The sequence below is a fragment of the Vulpes lagopus genome, chromosome 11 (assembly GCF_018345385.1).
Source record: "Vulpes lagopus strain Blue_001 chromosome 11, ASM1834538v1, whole genome shotgun sequence".
NCBI classification, from domain to species: domain Eukaryota; kingdom Metazoa; phylum Chordata; class Mammalia; order Carnivora; family Canidae; genus Vulpes; species Vulpes lagopus.
Genome location: NC_054834.1, coordinates 72,938,671 through 72,958,627, shown reverse-complemented (window position 1 = coordinate 72,958,627; position 19,957 = coordinate 72,938,671). Strand labels below are relative to the sequence as shown.

At 41.2% G+C, this 19,957-nt stretch overlaps 1 protein-coding gene across 12 annotated transcripts in view; it reads left to right on the top strand.

Annotated features, from left to right (window-relative positions):
• PPP6R3 (protein phosphatase 6 regulatory subunit 3) overlaps positions 1 to 19,957 on the top strand; it is a 144,441-nt gene that overhangs the window by 87,545 nt on the left and 36,939 nt on the right. For all 12 annotated transcript variants that reach the window (XM_041722543.1, XM_041722542.1, XM_041722539.1 and 9 more), the window contains 5 exons: positions 9,886 to 10,015; positions 12,115 to 12,267; positions 14,204 to 14,353; positions 15,627 to 15,691; positions 18,368 to 18,483. In XM_041722543.1, coding sequence (XP_041578477.1) covers positions 9,886 to 10,015; positions 12,115 to 12,267; positions 14,204 to 14,353; positions 15,627 to 15,691; positions 18,368 to 18,483 — 614 coding nt within the window. The remainder of the gene's footprint in view (positions 1 to 9,885; positions 10,016 to 12,114; positions 12,268 to 14,203; positions 14,354 to 15,626; positions 15,692 to 18,367; positions 18,484 to 19,957) is intronic.

Genomic DNA, 19,957 nt, shown 5'->3' with positions numbered 1-19,957 from the left:
CTCCTCATGCTTCAAGACAGTTGCACCATCTCCTCAAATGGTTTGAAAGCACCTGAAATGGTCCTGATGCTTGTATCAACAACGCTGACTTAAGAAAGGAATAAATCTGGGGGAAAAAAGGTACATCTTTACAAATAGAAGTGAGAAAACACATAGTTGCACAGTCTAGAGCAGAGAAGATACAATAATAAGAGAAACAATAGAAGGAAATTTTTGACCAGAAGAAACTTGTCTTCAAATCATCAGAAAGTGATGGAATGCTGAATAAGATTAAATTTAAAAGGAGTGGGGGATGGGGCTTATATTTTAGCCTTTTCCTGATGAGATTTCTGAATCCCAAGAAGAAAGGATAAATCCTAGAAGCATCTGGATAAGAAAAAAAGTGGGTTAACCACAAAGCAAATCAGATTGCCAGGCATCTCATTTGTCAAGCTAAATAAAGACTGGAAAGCAGAGGACAGGTCTGTGCCCCTGATATGCTGCTGCTGATGCATGAGGGCAAAGCAGGCATTCTCTGGCCCCTGCAACCTCAGTGTTCCATATGGCTTCTGTTCCCAGTGTGAAATATCTGAAGATGGACTTCACCAAAACCAAACAGAAAATAAGTTAGAATAAAGAACTTAAATAATTCTGGTAAAAGTGATGATAAATGAAATGGTTAGGGAGTGAAAATGATTAATATGAATATGAAAGCGAAGTGTTCAGAATTGAACAGTTGAATAAGTCACATATGGGAAATAAAACAATAAATCTTAGATTATTTTAGTAAAACTCAAGAAGTAAGGAGAAGGAATAAGTTAGTATATATTAGTTCTTACCTTACACCAAGGAAGTTTCTTTTTTTTATCTTGGAAAAATTGAGAGTTCAGATATGTTTTCCATAAATGTAGAATAATAGTAGGGTTTGTAACTTCCAAAGCTCCCTTGGGGACAAAGAGGTCAAAGAAACCTGAGAGTTGTTCTCCAGGGTAATTTGCACACACCTGCAAGCCCTTCCTGGGGAAACAAGTGGTGGCAGGGTGGGGTGGAGACCAGAGAGAGCTTCCCTTGCAGAGTGGGCCTCAGAAAACAGAGCGACAGCCTTTGGAGGAAATGTACGAATCCCCACCATAATCATTCCCCTAGCGCCTGCTGAACGAAGTCATAGGCTACTGAGGAAATCTTAAAGCCATAAAGACACGGGTGAAGACCATTTGCAGTGGGAAGAAGGCACCAGAAAATATTCTCTAGTCCACAGAAGAGGCAGGGACACATTCTGGGCCCCAAATATTAGAGATCCCTACCACTAAAGCAAGGTCAGTGAGACCTAGGGACTCTTCAGCTGCCTAAGACAAGCTAACCCAAAGCAGTAGCATTTCTCCCTGCCGTCCTGTCCAGCAGGCCTTCAGTGACAACTGCAGTCGGCTTGTAGAGAACAAGCTAGTGTGGAAGGAGACTGTCAGGCAACGGAGCAAGCTTAAAGGGAAGAACTTTAGCTTAAGTGTAAGCTAAATAGTGACTTGGAGAAAACTGTGGCAAACCAGCCCTAACTATAAAAACAAAGTAACTTGAGACACATTTGAAGTCTGTAAGGCACTGAGGGAAATCATCACAGCACACCTAGCTCAATTACTGATCCTAGATTGATTTAAAACCCACACTAAAGATCTGGAGAAAAAGAGATGTGTTCATTCCAGAAATAATGTTTACATTGGTTTCTACTACCGTACACAACTTGTCCACCTTTCAACCAAAATTTGCAAGACAGACAAGATAAAAAGAATCCCAGAAAACTCATGAACACGAGTAGTCAATAGAACTACATTTAAAAGTACTGAAACTGTCTGACAGATATTTAAAATAACTCTCATTAATATCTTAAAGGATTGTGGGGAAAATAGTATGTGAACAGGTGGGGAATTTTAGCAGAGAGTTGGAAGATCATATGAATATGCTAGAACTAAAAACTAAAAACCATAGCAGAAATGAAGAATGTCTGTGGGCTTATTGGTGAACTTGGCCATAGTCCAGGAAAGAATACGGGACATGAGAAATTACCCACACTGAACCATAAAGAGTTAAACCAAAAAGGCTTGATTGGTGAGCTTCAAGGGTCTAGAAGTAATGACATACCACAGGGAACAAGGACGAGTGCTCAGATCTTAGTTTCTCACACCATTCTCCAGGGAAGGGAACCAGGGCTCCTTAGAGAAGGGCAAGAGGAGCCTACAGCATTGTGTGGTACAAAAATAAGTATAAAAAACCCTACAAAAGCCCACAGTGTGAGTGGCAGGGGTTATGTCAGAGGAACACAGGAGCCAGCTTGAAAGAGCTTTCATGGCCAAAGCTGATTTGCACAGTCAACAACAGCATAATAATTTGTACAATAAAATAAAGCACTGTTGTCTTATAACCCAAAGTTCAAAAATATTCATTAGTTCATACCAACACAAATAAATGGAGGAGAAGAGACAAATCTCCCCTGCAGAAGAATTTCAAATAGTTTGGTAGATGCTCCCTCCTCAAGGAAGAACAACAGAACTGTCCATTCTTTTCAGTGTGGACTGCACACCATGACTTCCTTCCAAAGAGGTCTTATGAAAGATAAGAAAAAGAGCAACTTGACAGTGACTCTGACAGACACTTCCTCAGCCAGATCATCAAAGTGACTAGCAAATGATAAGTTGTGTTGACAGCTTATACTCTTGTCAGTGAAGTCTGAGTAACTCTCACAGCCAAGAGGAGACCGAGGAGACATGACAACTAAATGCGATATCTTAGGTGGGATTCTGAAATGGAGAAAGGACTTTAGGTAAAAACTAAGGAAATCTGAATAAAGTGTAGATTTAATGTACCAGCATTGGTTTACTGATCGTGACATATATTTATAGTACTAATGTAAGATGTTAATGGGAAACTGGGTGTCAGTTATGTGGGAATGCTCTGTACTACCTTTGGAGTTTTTCTGTCAATCTGAAATGGTTCTAATAGAAATCGACATAGCATTTAGACAGAAACCCAGTGAGGATACAGAAGACCGGAACAGCAGTGGTAGCCTGCTTGACATAAGTGATACTTGCAGAGCCTTCCCTGGGTATGTCAGGGTGCACAGTCTTTTCAAATGCACACAGAACTTTTATCAGGGTAGACCAGACTCTCAGCCATCAAACAAACCGTAACGACTTAAAATAATTTAATCATGCACAGTATTTATTCAGACCATAATGGGTTTAAACTAGAAATCAGTAATAAAGATTGTTGGAATATCCCCAAATATTTGGAAATGAAGCAGCACACTTCTAAATAATCCCAGTGTCAAAGAGGAAACGACAAAAGAGAAATGAGAAAATATTTTGAACTAATAGATAAATGAGACAGGGCATGTCAGAACTTGTGGGATGTAGTGAAAGTAGTAGAGGCAAAGTTAGAGCATTAAATGTTTATATTACGAAAGGAAGACAGAAAAAGAAAAAAAGGAAGACCAAGTTTTGTGTCTGTGACCTAAGCTCCCACCTTAAGCAGATAAAACCCAAAGCGAAGGAAGGAAATAATAAAGATAAGAACAGAAATCCAAGAGATTGAGGAGGGAAAAAAAATAATACAGAAAATCAGTGAGACCTAAAAGCTATTTCTTTGAAAAGATCAATAAAGTTAGTAAATCTCTAGCCAGATTAACTAAGAAAATGTAGAAAAGATACACATTACAAATTACAAGAATAAAAGAGGGGACATAACTGCATTCCTACAGACATTAAAAGAATAATAAGAGAATATTGTAAACAACTTGGTGAACGTGGACAGGTTCCTTAAAGGAGTAGTACTGCCAAAGCTCACTCCACAAAACAATAGCTAGGATAAACAGTCCCAGACCTATTAAAGAAATTTATTTATTTATTTTAAAGATTTATTTATTTATTCATGAGAGAGACAGAGAGAGAAAGAGAGGCAGAGACATAGGCAAAGGGAGAAGCAGGCTCTTCGCAGGAACCCGATGTGGGATCACTCAATTCCGGATCCCAGGGTCACAACCTGAGCCAAAAGCAGCCGCCCAACCACTGAGCCACCCAGGCGTCCCTATTAAAGAAATTTAATTCCTATTTAAAAGCTTCTAACAGGCGCCAGGGTGGCTCAGTCAGTTAAGCATCTGCCTTTGGCTCAGGTCATGATTTCAGGGTCCTGGGATTGAGCTGCATGTCCTGCTCCCTGCTCAGCGGGGAGTCACTTTTCCCTCTGCTTCTCGTGTTCCCCCTGCTTGTGTGCTCACTCTCTCTCAGGCCACCTAGGCTCCCGAATAAGTAAAGTCTTTTTTTAAAAAAAATAGTCTGGGACACCTGGGTGGCTCAGCAGTTGAGCATCTGCCTTTGGCTCAGGGCATGATCCCAGGGTCTGGGATTGAGTCCCACATCGGGCTCCTTGCAGGGAGCCTGCTTCTCCCTCTGCCTATGTCTCTGCCTCTCTCTATATATATCTCTCATGAATAAGTAAATAAAATCCTAAAAAATAAATGAGTCTTGGGGACGCCTGGGGTGCCTCAGCTGGTTAAGTGTCTGCCTTCAGCTCAGGTCATGATCCCAGGGTCAGGCTCCCACGTCAGGCTCCATGCTCAGTGGGAGTTGGCTTCTCCCTCTGCACCATTCTCCCTCCCCTCATGTTCTCTGTCTCAAATAAGTAAGTAAGATAGTTGACAGTTTTTTACAAAACCAAATATAATCCAGCAGTTTGGCTTGTTGATACTCACTGAATGGAGTTGAAAACTGATGTTCACACAAAAACCTGCACGTGAATTTTTATGGCAGTTTTATCCACACTTGTCAAAACTTGGAAGCAACCAAGATGTTCTTCAGTAGGTGAGTAGACACACTGTGGTATATCCAGACAAATATTACTCAGTGCTAAAATGAATGAGCTGTCAAGCCTTCAAAAGACATGAAAGAACCTTGAAATGTATATTACTAAGCAAAAGAAGCCAACGCAAAGGCTACAAACAGAATGATTCTAACTGTATGACTTTCAGGAAAAGGCGGAAGTATGGAGACCTTGGAAAGATCAGGAATTGGCAGTGGGAAGATGAGTAGGCAGAGAGCACAGAGGAGTTTTAGGGCAATAAAAATAGTGTGAGACCATGGTGATGGATGTGTGTCATTATACATTTGGGTAAATCCCTGGAATGTACCACACCAAAAATGAACCATAGTGGTAAACTATAGACTTTGGGTGATTGTGTTGTGTCAGTGTGGGTTCAATGATTGAAACGGGTATACCATTCTGGGGGTGAGGGGGTTGATAATGAGGAAGGCTATGCACGTGTGGGGACAATCTCTGTACCTTTCTCTCCATTTTGCTATGAATTTAAAACCGCTCTATAAAAATAAAGTCTTACACAAAATCAATCAGTATAACTCATATTAACAGATTAAAGAATAAAAACCATGTGGTCATTTCAGTAAATTCCTTTATGATAAAAATCTCTTAATTAGAATGGAAAGGACCCTGGAAACTGATAAAGCCCCCTTAAAAAAAATCCATAGCTGACACCATTCGTAATAATCAGAGACTGAAATGATATACCCAAAAATCAAAGAAACATGGCAAGGCAAGGATCTTCGCCATTGCCAGTCCCAGACAGCTTTGTGTGGGAGGTCTCAGCCAGTGCAGTAAGACAGGAGAGGAAGATAGAAAACTGAATCTGTTAGCAGAAGTCAGAATTGTCTTCGTAGAAAATCCTAAAGAATGTACCAAAAAACCTCTCCTAGAACTGATAAGTAAATTTAGCAAAATTGCAATCTCTGCAATAAGGTCAATATTCAAAAATTAGTCACATCTCTTTATAATAACAATAAGCATCTGAAATTTGGGATTTTTATGAAATACCATTTACTATAACAGAAGACACTTAGACATGTATCTATGTACAAAATATGTGCAGGATTTAATGCTGAAAACCACTCAATATTGATGAATTCACAAACTGCCCAAATAAATGGAGAGAAATACTGTGTTCATGGATTAGAAAATTCAATATTGTTGGCTTTTGATTGATTGATTGATTCTCCCCAAAGTGATCTGGAATGTCCATATAATTCCAATAAAATCAAAGCAGGAGTTTTTGTAGAAATTAACAAGCGTAATTCAAAAACTTAATGGAAATTGAAAGTAAAGTAGCCACAACAATTTTGAAAGAGAAAAGCAAAATTGTAGTACTGGCACTCTCTGGTTTAAAGCTGCAGTAGTCAGAACAGTGTGGTATTAGCAAAAGGATAGACACAGAGTTCACTGGAACAAAATAGAGTCCAGAAGCAGGCCCACACAGTATATGGTCAATTGGTTTTTAACAGAGATGTGGAAGCAAGTGAGTGGAGAAGAGCTAGCCTTTTCAACAAATGGTGTTAGAAGATCCATCTGCAAAAAAAAATGGGTGAGGACGCCTTGATATATACCTTGCATATTATGCAAAATTTAACTCAAAATGGATCATAGGACTAAATGTAAATCCCAGAACTATAATGTTCTGGGAGAAGATCAGTGGCCTGTGTTAGGCGGAGATTTCTTAGATGCATCACCAAAGTCCAATCGGTAAAAGAAAAGTTGACAATGCAGATTCCATAAAATGCTCTTTAAAGGACTCTGTTGTGGGGCACCTGGGTGACTCTGTTGATTGACTATCTAGCTCTTGATTTCAGCTGTTGACTTCAGCTCCGGTTGTGATCTCAGGGATTAAGCTCTGCGTTCTGCATCATCTGGCTCTATGCTTAGTATTAGTAGGGAATCTGTTTGAGGATTTCTCTCCCTCTGCCTCTTCCCCCCACTGGAACTCTATCTTGTTCTCTCTCTCTCTCTCTCTCTCTCTCTCTCTCTCTCTCTCTCAAATAAATCTTTACAAAAAAAACAAAGAAAAAAGAAGACAACTCTTGTGAAAATAAAAAGGCAAGCCACAGGCTGTCAGAGAATATTTACAAATTGTGTGTCTGAGAAAGGACTTACATCCAAATATATAAAGAACACTCAAAGTTTCAGTAACAAGAAAAACAATCTGGTTTTTAAGGTCAAAAGATTTGAGCAGAACTTAATAAGTAAAATGTATTTGTGTAGCAAATAAATACATGACAAAGGACTGTCCATTGTCATTACTGAAATTTAAGTTGAAACCACTATGTACCTTTTGAATGATTTGTATTTGTTTCCTGTGGCTGCTGTAACAAATTGCCACAAACTGTGGCTTAAAACAGCAGAAATTATTCTCTCACAGTGAATGCTAGAACTCCAAGATCAAGGTGTCAGCAGTGCTACACTGCATCCAGGAGCACTAAGCAGACACTCATCCTTAACCTCTTCCACTGTCTAGTGGCCATTGGCATTTTTTGGTTATGGCCACCTTGCTCCATCTTTACATCAGCTTCTCTGCTGTGTGTCTGTGTCTCTCTCCTCTTATGAGGGCATTTGGGATGTCATTTAGGGGCTGTCTGGGTAATCCAGGATAATCTCAAGATCCTTATTTAATTACATATTCAATTAAGGTAACATTCATGGGCTCTGGGGATTAGTGTGTAGACATAATCTTTTGGGAGGGGGCACCGTTCTGCCCGCTGCACAGCACAACCATAAATATTCAGTGCTGGTGCCAGTGGAGAACATCTGAAGTCTCACATGTTGGTCTTGGGAGTGCAAAGTCATATAACCACTTTCTAGAAATATTTGGCATTTCTTACAAAGTTAAGCAGACATTTTTTTGTATTAGCCAACAATCTCTTAGATACTGTTACAAGTAAAATGTGTCACACAAAATGTAAGTGAATGTTTATGTCATCTTTATTCATAATCACACAAAACTAAACAACCCACAATTTCCTTATACTGGTAAACGGATAAAGAAGCTGTGGTCTATCTGTAGTGGATTGCTATTCAGCAGTAAAAAGGAATGGACTCTGATACGTAAAACATGCATTATTTCTTGTGCCTTTCCAAATTTAACATAGTTCTACATGGAAATATCAACATGGTTTTTGTTTTGGAATCGGCAAATTCTTACATGCATTTGGAAGAATGAAAATGTGAGGCTAGCCAAGAGATTTTGAGCAATACCAATGATTAAGTCACCTCCTGCATATTACAGTCACATTATTGTTGTAATAAATGTGGCGATGTGGGGATCCCTGGGTGGCGCAGTGGTTTAGCGCCTGCCTTTGGCCCAGGGCATGATCCTGGAGACCCGGGATCGAATCCCACGTTGGGCTCCCGGTGCATGGAGCCTGCTTCTCCCTCTGCCTGTGTCTCTGCCTCTCTCTCTCTCTCTGTGTGTGTGACTATCATAAATAAATAAGAATTAAAAAAAAAATGTGGCGATGTGATACCAGTGCAAGTCTTACTAAACACTGTGGATGTTGGCTGTAGCACCTAAGTCCGGGCTGGTACAGAAGTTGATGCTCACCAAGTATTTATTAAATGTGAACAAAGTTTTCATGAATGCTTAAGGAATTTTAGTATGCTTTTTCACATTAGCGGGGAAATGGGAATTTTCTATAAATGTGGTTTGGAAAGTGACTCACCATTTGAGAAAAAGTACTGTATCTATACCTGTTCTGTGTAAAAAATAAATTCCAAATGAGTTAAAATACTGGAGGAAAAATATATTTAAAAATCCTAGAATTATGGGCTTGTAAAGAACTTTTAAAGCATGGCTCCAAGTACAAAAGCTATAATAAAACTGTATTTGGCCACACCAGTTATTTACTAAAACCCCTAAACGTTTAAAGAAAAAAAACACCAAAACAAAAATCCTTTCCTTTCCTCTTTTGCATTCTGTTGAAGTTCTGAATGCCGCTAAGGCAGCTGTGAGTGAGAAGTGGCATATATGTGTGGAATACCTTGAAATAATACCTTTCAAGGAATACCTTGAAATGAAGAGTCCTAATAACGGCTCTTGGGTGTTAGTTGGGTGCCAGGCAACATTGTCAACCCTCTGCGTAAGCGCGCCCCTCATGGTGGGCTTGAGAGAGACCATGTAGAGGCTCCCCATATCCACAGTAGAATACACAGCTGGGGGATCCCTGGGTGGTGCAGCGGTTTGGCGCCTGCCTTTGGCCCAGGGCGCGATCCTGGAGACCCGGGATCGAATCCCACGTCGGGCTCCCGGTGCATGGAGCCTGCTTCTCCCTCTGCCTGTGTCTCTGCCTCTCTCTCTCTCTGTGACTATCATAAATAAATAAAAATTAAAAAAAAAAATTTAGAATACACAGCTGGTGGGGAGGAAGCAGGGCTGGGCTCTAGTTTGCATTCATGTCCAACTGGCACTCCACTCTCAGGTCTGTCTCTTCACTTGAACTGCAGGCCCATGTTCCTAGGCCCCTGACCTCCTGAGGTCCTTCCTCCTCCCATTTTGAGACCCCTTGGCCCACATGCTCACTAAGGCCCATTGGGATTGGGCATCTCATTCTACTTATAATTGCTTTCCTGTAAGGAGTAGATTATAATGATTGAGCTTTATGTGGTAGAGTGACTTACACTTTCTAAGTAGGAAGCAATGTTGGTTTTCCAAGAAAAACTATATGGAACAAATATAGGCCTGTTGGTTATCAACATCCCAAATGGCACATAGTATAGTATGCCCTATAATTCAGGGATCAGATCTCCTTTTGCTTTCCAGATTTTCTAGTAGAGACCTGCTTTAGTATAATGGGTATAAATAGCATAGAAGGTTTGGGAGAATGGGAAGAAATCACATGTAATTTCTCTCCTGACGTAGTAGGTCTGTGGATTTCAGGTCCTGTTGCTGTTTCCCAGCAAGCTTGTATTACATCCTCTTCCTGTCTCTCCAGAAATATTGATATAATTATTTATGTAGTTATAATGTATCTATCTACATGCTGATAGGGATGAAATTATAATAAAATTAACTTGCTTTGTTTCAAGATTTGAAGGCCATATAGAGATCTGCCCACCAGGCATGAGTCATTCAGCTTGTTCGGTCAACAAGAGTGTTCTAGAAGCTATCCGAGGAAGACTTGGATCTTTTCATGAACTCCTGCTTGAGCCACCCAAGGTAGGGCAGCTGCCTTGAGCATGGCCGGGTCATGGCTGGCCAGGTCAATAATTTGGTTCAAAGAATTATTAGAAAATATATGAACCTTGTGGGTAATAGAATGGGCTACAACCAGTATGTACAAACTAGCCCTTCCAGTTGTTTTTATCATTTTTGAGCTATAGTGTCTGCATTGATGAATGAGGTAAAATTAAAATTAGGCAAAATATTTATCTACTTAGGAAACTCAGCTTTTTGTTCTTTCTTTTTATGAATCCTGGGTACTTTTATGCCAACAAAATAAACAGTTCTCTTCTCATAGTGTGTTATTTTCACCTTTGAGGTAAAGTCAGTCTTTTAGGAACTGATCTCTGACACTGAGTTGCCTTATTTAGAGTTGGAGTGGTGTATCAGTCTAATGGGCAGGTATCTTATTTAAGGACAAGTCGGCTGAGCCTGACTTGGAGTGCTAGTTTTTCCATCAGGAGCCATCCACATGTTAATCCAACAGTGACTTTAATCTGGCAGTCTGCTCTGAGCACAGATGATAGACAGTGAGGCCCCACAAAAGAGAGCTATTCACAGGCTGTTCTGCTGCTGCTCCCCAGGATTGGTGTAGGGATTTAGATTAAGGTAAGAAGCTCTTCCTTTGAGAGTCTCTGTGGAACACTTGGCTGTGAGAGGTCCCCTGTCAGCACCAGTTCTCATGCTTTCCTTTTTCCTCTGTCCCGTGTCATCACAACCAGTGGCCTAGCTGTTGTAGTGTGTGTCTCTATAGCATCTGCTGTGCATGGTATTAGGAATTTAAGATACTAGTTTCTCCCTTCCACAGTAGATGCTTTATGTGTTTTTTAGCATTTGTGGAGGGGGACCATAGAATAATTTATGTCCATGATGCAGGGCATCTAGGTTAGCTTCCAGATGGCCTCTTCAGACAGCCGGTGCTACCCTGCCTGTGTTGTGCAGTTTTGTCTGCGTTCAGCCAGTTCTGGGTGTGGGCCAGCGTGTTTGGCATTCACTCTCAGGCACAGTGCCTCAGCTGGTATTTCATAGTTACAGTCAGTGGCGTCCTTCATGGCAGACATGAGAAATAGAATGGGAGAGTAAGGAAAGAGAAAGAAAGTATTTATTTAGATGAAGAAGAGAGAATATCCCAGGTGGAAATTGGAGGTGGGAGAAGGAGCCATGAGAGAAGAGGATGTGTGAGGAGGTGCTCCAGCCTGTGCCTTCATGGCCTGCCTGCTTCTTTCTAGGTGGACAAAAAGGCAGCACCTAGTGTGGATTCTTACCCACACTAGGTGGGTTGTTCTTGGCCCTGATTCAAAAGCAAGGCAGTCTCTTGTTTGGGTTTCTTGTCTTCTGCTAGGAGTCTGTGAGTTCAGTTTGTTTGTAGTTTTACCACATGATGTGGTATATGTGTAGGTTCCTGAAACCTTTTAACATGTCTGTTAATTGGAGGTGCCTTGCATGGAATACAAGGGGGAGCCTTCCAATTCCATTAAAGCCTTGAGAGGAGCAGGCAGGGGCATGGGGAAAGGTCAGGCTCACTGCTGGGTTAGAATTTGCCACCTTTTCCTGTCAAACCTGTGAAACTCTGAAGTGTCCTGTATCTGTCTTCTGTGATTTAAAGTATAGAGACTCCCTTTTGTGGGCAAGAACAAGTTTGAAGTTGATCCTGTTTCAGGATCATGATCCAGAAGCAACTTCTGAGTTTGCATTTTTCTCACGGATTTTGCAAAGATTGAGAATTGTGTTCCAAACCACTTGTAACTTGTCTTAGTTCCAAGATTTCTGGTTAGGTTTGGAATATTGCACTTTTTCTCCCCATGAACTTCTGCAGCTTCCTGCTCTCTTCCTCTGGCAGTTGGAATGTTGAAGCAGGGAGATACCTGATTTCCTGTGGAATTTCTAGTCCTGGGGAATTCCTTGATTCCCCCTCTTGGTTATTTCATCATATCTTGAAGATCTCAAAAGCAGCTTTGGATTTTCCTTCAGATGTGGAACTCGGGCCACATGATTTGCAGGGTTAGTTTACCTAGTGTTACGTATTAGTACACACCTCTCCACCCGTTTGGTTTCTTACGGAACTGGATTTGATTGGAACGCTTTTTCTTCCTCAGAAAAGTGTGATGAAGACTACGTGGGGTGTGCTGGACCCTCCGGTGGGAAATACCCGATTGAATGTGATCAGGTTGATATCCAGCCTCCTTCAGACAAACACCAGCAGTATCAATGGGGACCTCATGGAGCTGAATAGCATTGGGGTTATATTGGTAAGATTTCCCCCAAATGATAATTTAATTTGCCCGTGATGTTTTATGGACAACTGAAGTTAAAACCTCACAAATTTACATACGTGTCTGTGACTCTTGTTTTGAGCACAAATGGTCTTTTACATAGTTTTTGCCTTGAGTTTATCATCAGTTTCTAATGCTTTTAAGTTTTCAGTATTTATTATTTCAAAGATGATTAAGACACAGACTTCTTCAAGAAGCTCAGGTTGGCACAGATGGATCGAGTATAGCCCTCTTCCTGAGGGGGTCATGTTAGCAATAAATGACTGCTGTTACAGCATCATTTTCTGGTCCTAATTAGCAAAGGGACAAGTGTTTATCGTATTTCCACTGACCTAGATCTGTATAATGTATCTGTATGTGATCTTGTGATTTGAGTCCAGACCCTTCCTTGATACACACAGCTTTGGGTCTGCTTGTTAGTGGAAGCAGCAAGGGAAGCTCAGGGGTTATCTGGACTTCCCTGACCCTTAAGTCCCCCCGTTCCAAGGTTTGTGTTTAGAATCTGGAAGCCCAGCTCTCATACCCGTGCTTGCCTGGTCTGTCCTGCCACCCCACAGCACCAGGGCTAACAGGTTTCATAAGACCTCTGGTCATACCGTACATTTGGGTGGGTTTGGTTTTCACACTACATGAATGAAAAGCATGGTACTGTGCACTTTAAATGCATTTCTCGTGTGATGCTGGGTATAAATGTCTGTGTGAGAGAGAGGATCTGTTTTGCAGATTGTGCCCAGAGAAGGGGATACATTCTATGGCTAATAAGTGGTGGAGCCAAGATTTGAATTCACATTTAGTTTCAAACCAGTGCTTGCTTTATCAACCACACTGTTATGCCACCTGGTGTCATTAGTTAGTTTTAGTTATATTTCACCTTTGGGTTAAATCATGGCAGTTACAGGGATAGAAAGCAGGAACATGTTGGAGCAATATGAAACATTAAAGGATCACAGTCTCTTTGGTGAACTTAACTGTTGTCCTCTGAGGTAGGGTATTTTTGTTTGCTCTACCTTCTGTCTGATATATAAACTCTACTCCTGTCCCTGAAGTCGTCAATTACTAGCCTCTAATCTTACTGATAGTAAGTGTACAACTATTGTTAATTTGCTAATTCATTCCATCATTAATCTTTAGAACCACTTTTGAGTCACAACAAATTTGATAAAACTCCTAAATGGGTCGTTAGTCATTACAGTTTTATTTTGAATTTAGATAACCAGACTCAAAGAATGTTCTGAATATATACTTGATGCATTTTGTGCTTTTAGGAATTGTCTTTCCTTTTTGTGGTACTATCAACTTTTCAAGCAATCTGGAAAACCCATGTACTTTCAGGAGGTCCACATGTCATTGCTTCTCAGACCCCTCTTGTTTTGCTCCATTCACTGATAGTTGAAGGAGTTTCAGATGCCTGAGTGGTTATAACTGAGTGGTTATTGACACTAGGGTGTGAGTACCTTGAGATTGGAGACTGTCTCCGTATTGCACCTAGCACCATGCCCTGCACAAAAGCCATCAGTAAATATTTGTTGAATCAAAGTAAGTAAAATTCTTAAAATTTTATTGGAAAAGTGTCGGAAGTTTACTGAACTTACTAATACCTTTGTCAGTTGCCTGGAAAATATAAGAAGATACTCTCTCATTGGGGAACTTACCATTGCCTTCCCATTTTCATTGTTTATACTAGATTCCATGCAAATGCTGGCATGTTGAAGGAGCAAACATCATGCTACTTTGTCTAGTGGCATTTCAAACCCCTTTTAAAATAAACTCGTGTTCTTTTTAATTATTCCTATTGGACTAAGAACATATTGTTTTTATTTTATTAAATCACTGTTCTGGAAATGTATTAAAATAGTGGATTTAAACATCCAAGTAACTGGATAAAAGAAAGCCTTGTTTTTCTTTTTTGTAGGACATGTTCTTCAAATACACATGGAATAACTTTTTACATACACAAGTGGAAATCTGTATTGCACTGATCCTTGCAAGCCCTTTTGAAAATACAGAAAATAGCACAATTACTGATCAAGACTCCACTGGTGACAATTTGTTACTGAAACATGTAAGCTTACTAGGCTGGTTTCTACCTCTCCTCGTTATAGCATTCTCCCACTTCAGCATGAAATGAAGTGGAGTTTAAGGGCAGGGAGTTAAATCTCAGAGTCCAAGGGGATCCCTGGGTGACTCAGTGGTTTAGCGCCTGCCTTCGGCCCAGGGTGTGATCCTGGAGACCCAGGATCGAGTCCCACATTGGGCTACCTGCGTGGAGCCTTCTTCTCTCACTCCCTGTGTCTCTGCCTCTCTCTCTCTCTCCCCGTCTCTCATGAATCAATAAATAAAATCTTTTAAATAAATAAATCTCAGAGTCCAAATATTTAACTCCTGTGTTCTTCACGCTGTTGGCCAGTGATTCTATAAATCACATCCTGGAAGAAGTCTCCTTATTTGGTAAAAACAATTGCGTTGAAGATTTAGAAATTTTTTGGAGATTAAAAGACCTATAAGAATTTAGAGAGTGCAGAAAGTGTTTGAACAGCTGTTTGGCGTACCAGTTTTAATTTGTGGGCTGAACTCAGGACAGAAGGGTAGCAGAAGTGGGCTCCGTGCAGCGTTGTGAGGACCTCTTCTGTGAGTCTGTTTCCTTTCGTTAAATAGGTGATTTCATTAAGGCAGTCTTCACATTTCTTTTTGCTCTCAAGTTCTGTGGTTGTATCAGATTGCCTAGCTCACAGTGGGTTACTGCCAAACCTGGGAGGTGGGAGAGGCTAGCCCTCTGGAGTAACAAAAGGGAAAGACCACCGACGCTGGGTAAAGCTAGCAGCATACGTGCCAAAGCCTAGATAGCCCGTGGCACCCATGTGCAGTCGGAACGCAGTAACCATAGTCACTCCCTGTGCAGGAGCAAGTGTTGCTCATCTTTCAAAAGTACAAGTATTGCTGCGGATTCTGTGCTGCATTTTTGCCAGGGCATAACCTTCTTTATTCCTTTTAAATTTGGGTCAGGCTCTATTTCTGAGCTCAATTTTCATGGCTAATAAAACATGGCTTTGCTTTAGGTCAGCTACTCACCGGAAGCGGTACTTGAAATGTTTCTTGCTTCCCAGTCGCTACACTGTTGAAGGTGTGGATCCAGTCTTGAATCCCTGTAGTGTTCTGACAGCCTTGAGTAAATTTATTATCACGTTGCATATGATATAGCCAATAATTCACAACTAGCTTTAGCTTGCTGGGTAATACATATCACTGTTCTATTTGAATTGAGTTCTGTTTCACTTTAAATTTTTGACAGTTGGACATTTATATACATGTTAACTGGAATATTCCTTTTTATTCAGCTTTTTCAAAAATGTCAGCTAATAGAACGGATACTTGATGCCTGGGAAATGAATGAGAAGAAACAGTAAGTACACTGTTTTCCCATAGAAATTCAGTGTGATTTTTAATTTGAAGAAAATATCTGCCTTACCTTAGAGAACAGTGAAAATAATGATGTGATACAGGCCACTCTACGGTTATAAATAGTTCTCTCGGGACTTCCGGATTATTTATCATAGCAGATCTTTTTCTAACAATTTTTAGATTGCCTGGTCTTTCTACCTCTCTTGAGGGGGAACCCAGGGGCTGGCTGCTTTTGAAACTTCCTGGTCCTATTTGAATAGCTGTTTTTCTGGCAGGAGTGCGAAGTCTAAAGAAAAAAGTCGTAAAGTCACGTCCTCCCTGACGATGCTTTAACTTAGCAGGTTTGTCCCTTTTACCCCCCGGACTCACTGGAAAGAGTCCCTTTGTGCATGGGAGGAGAATGTCGGGGGAATTGCCTAGTGTTTTTTGTTTAGAAAATTTCCATTAGCTGATTGACAAGATTACTAGGAGTATTGACACATGTAAGCAGCTTTGCCTATAGATTTTTTTTTCTTTCTTGTGCCTGTGAGGCTTTTATGCCATCCCATAGATTCTGAGGTAGATAGGGTATGTTTGGGAGACACTCTCAGGCCACACTTCTTGCATTTGTTTTCTAAGTCAGGTTTGTTGAGGTATAATCCTCAATAAAGTGAAAGTTCATCCTTTTTTGGTGTACATTTCTAGAAACTGATGAATGCATGCAGTTGTGTAAGCACCTCGGTCAGGCACAGCTTTTTTCCATCAGCCTAAAAAGCTATCCATGTGCCTTTATAAGTGAACCTATGCCAGGGGTTTTCTTGCTCTGTGTATCTGTTCCAATTCCTTTTGTGGCCTCTAGGAGAGACCTAGGAACTAAAGGGATGTGTCAGTTTTATTTTGTAAGGTTTGTTTTAAAAGTGCTCCCAAGCACTGGTAGGGCTCTAATGACTCTGTGGTAAACCTGATTGAATTTGAATGTAGTAGGGGGCTCATCTCAGTAGACTTCAGGTACATTCTTTCAAATGGATCTCCTTTGGGGGTGCTGTGTGTGGCTAGGTCGACATCTCTGGTTATGTGTTTGATCCTTTGTTAGCCCCATGTGCTCTATTTCCCCCTGAGCTCCATCTTCTGGAGGTTCAACTATTAATAGTGCCCCGATTTGGGGGCTCCTGACCAGAGTTTTTTCTAATGTTTCCTTGCCCCAGGAGCCTAAAGAACATCGATAGCCTTGGGGCAAAACTGGCAGGTGGGCATTTGTTTTTATTCGGGCGCTTGTGGGAGCATGGTACAGTAGTAACTGACTGAGAAGGTGCATGAGAGGAACACTGGGGTCTTGGGATCTGATTGTGAAACCAGAAGAGCCTCTTAGCAACTCATTTGAGATCAGCTCAGTGCCTCTGACCCTTAGCTGTCCTGACCCTCTATGATGATTAGCAGATATTCTTTTTTTTTTTCCCCCCCACAGGCAAGCCTTCAAGCGTAGTATGGGTTGTTTTTTTTTAGCAGCTCCTGAAAGGTTCTCCCTTTAAACAAAAATCTGTTCAGTTTGTTGCCTCCTATCTGCAAGCAAAAGTCTGTTGTTTCATAGAATTTAAAGCCCTGGCACTTTATAAATAGAGAAATCACAGCAGTGTGAAAAGTTTATCTAAATGGGCAGATTTGGGGGGCGCCAGGGTGGCACAGTTGGTGGAACATTCAACTCATAGTTTCACTCAGGTTGTGATCTCGGGGTGGTGGGATCAAGCTCCACATTGGGCTCTGCGGTCAGTGAAGAGTCTGCTTGAGATTCTCTCCCTCTCCTGTGGCCCTCCCCAGTCTCATAAGTAAGTAAGTAAGTAATTAAATAAATAAATAAATCTATCTTAAAAAAATAAATAAATGGATGGATTTGAGATGCCTGTGTGGCTCAGTCAGTTAAGCCTCCAACTCTTGATTTCAGCCAGGTCATGATCTCAGGGTCATAGGATCAAGTGCTTCATGCTGGGCGTGGAGCCTGTTTAAGATTCTCTCTCTCCCTCTCCCCTCCCTCTCTATCCCCAAAAAGGTAGGTAAGTAGGTAGATTTAGTGAAGATGGGTCCTGGGTGGGAAGGGTATACCCTAAGTGGGGGGAAGGGATAGGGACTCATTGATGTACATGTGAGTATTTGGCCCCCAAGGGCAGTGTGGGCCAAATACCAACTGACTGACTACCTCATATTGGCCAAATCTCAAAATCAACCACTATTTTAACTTGAGAAATGCCACTGGTAGGCAATTATGTTGTTAATTGAACTGATGTGATGAAGATTTGATGTCTTTTAGCACAATTCTCACCTTAATGTTCCTACAGTCTTTTTAAAGTCTGAAAAATAGTTTCACGAAAAGAAACTATACGAAGGAAAGTCACAGAAACTTAGGCATCAGTGAATGGGCTTCTTTTCTAATCTTTTTTAAAGTAATTTGTAATTGAAGATCACTGATTCGTTTGTGTATAGAATAAACCTTGCCCATTGTGACCACCATGTGGTCCTTGAGCAGAGCATTTCTGCCACCCCCACCCCTGCCTGACCTTGTGACTCTGGCACCTCCTTTTCTGTCCATTCTCATCTTTAGGGCCTCAGATTTTAGAACAATTATTCCAGCTCACTGTACTTACCAAGCTGCTTCATCACTCTATCCGATCAGGAGTCTGAGTATTTTGTCCTTTTCCCCTGTCAGGGCTGAGGGAGGCAGACGGCATGGCTACATGGGACACCTGACAAGGATAGCTAACTGTATTGTGCACAGCACTGATAAGGGCCCCAACAGTGTGTTAGTCCAGCAGCTTATCAAAGGTAAGTGGTTTATGAAAATTTAATTATGTTTTTGTTGGATTAGAGAAAGGATTTAAGGGTAAATGGAAATGTTGATGGCATTTTTTTAAATAGCAGTCTACGGAGTTTTCTGTATACTTGGCAAATTATCTGGAAATTTGAATGAAGTTCTCGAGAATATGAGCAGTGTCATTCTTTGCTGTATGTGTGTAGTCCTTTTAGTAGGTATTGGCAGGCTCAGCCAAGTTAAGTTCTCTCTCTCTCTCTTTCTTCTCTCTTCTCTCTTCTCTCTTTCTCTGTCAGAGCCTGCTCAGTACACTGCTCTGGTGTGCATGAGGTCCCCATAGGCTGACAGTTGAGTCACTTGAGCTATGACCACACTTGCTTTTTATTTTCTTCTGAAAGCCCCTGCATTGCCTGTGGATTGAGTTCCTTTAGCTGGGATACTGAAACATTTATCCACATGTTTGACATCTCTCTCTTACTAAGATGAGGGAAAATGGACCTTAAAGGATGCTTTCTATACCAGTATTTAAATGTAATCAGTCCAAGGTTGCTGGGAAGAAAATGCAGATGCCTTTTACTAGTGCCCAGGCTGTGAGTCTGACTCCTCTAAACCAAGAGCCCTAAGATCTCTGTGGACTCTGGGCTTTGGACCAGTCCTGTGACTTACTGTGAGTGTGAAAATCTTTAACCTCTGTGGTACCAAATTCGTCCAGATTCAACTTGCTAAAACTGGATGTTGTTTCCCGGTCTGTCCTTCTATTTGTCTTTAAAGAATATCTGTGTGTTTGAGAGGTTAACCTGTTGAGCACATACTGAAAGAGTTGCTCCAAGTGAGGGAGCAATTGGGGCTTGCCCTCCCGTAATTTTGCTTCTTGAGAGAGGTACAAGCCAGACCATCACAGTTGATGCTCTTACCAAGGAGAAATGGCCATGTGCGTGACATGTGCTTTAGATTAGGCTTTGTTTTACAGAAACTGCTTACCAGGTAATGGGGGAGGTACACATACGCATGTGTGTTGAAACCATTTGTCAGAGGATAACTCTAGGAAGGCCTCCAAGATTATAGCCAGGGTTTCTTTTTCTCAGAAGCATTTGCCTTTTCCTTTCTTTTCCTTTCCTTTCCTCTCCTCTCCTCTCCTTCTCCTTCTCCTTCTCCTCCTTCTCCTTCTCCTTCTCCTTCTCCTTCTCCTTCTCCTTCTCCTTCTCCTTCTCCTTCTCCTTCTCTTCTCTTCTCTTCTCCTTCTCTTCTCCTTCTCTTCTCTTCTCCTTCTCTTCCCCTCCCCTCCCCTCCCCTCCCCTCTTCTCCCCTCCCCTCCTCTCTTCTCCTCTCTTCTCTTCTCCTCTCTTCTCTTCTCTTCTCTTCTCTTCTCTTCTCTTCTCTTCTCTTCTCTTCTCTTCTCTTCTTCTCTTCTCTTCTTTCTCTGTTTCTCTATAGAGGCACCTGGGTGGCTCATTCAGTTAAGTGTATGCCTTTCTGCTCTGGTCATGA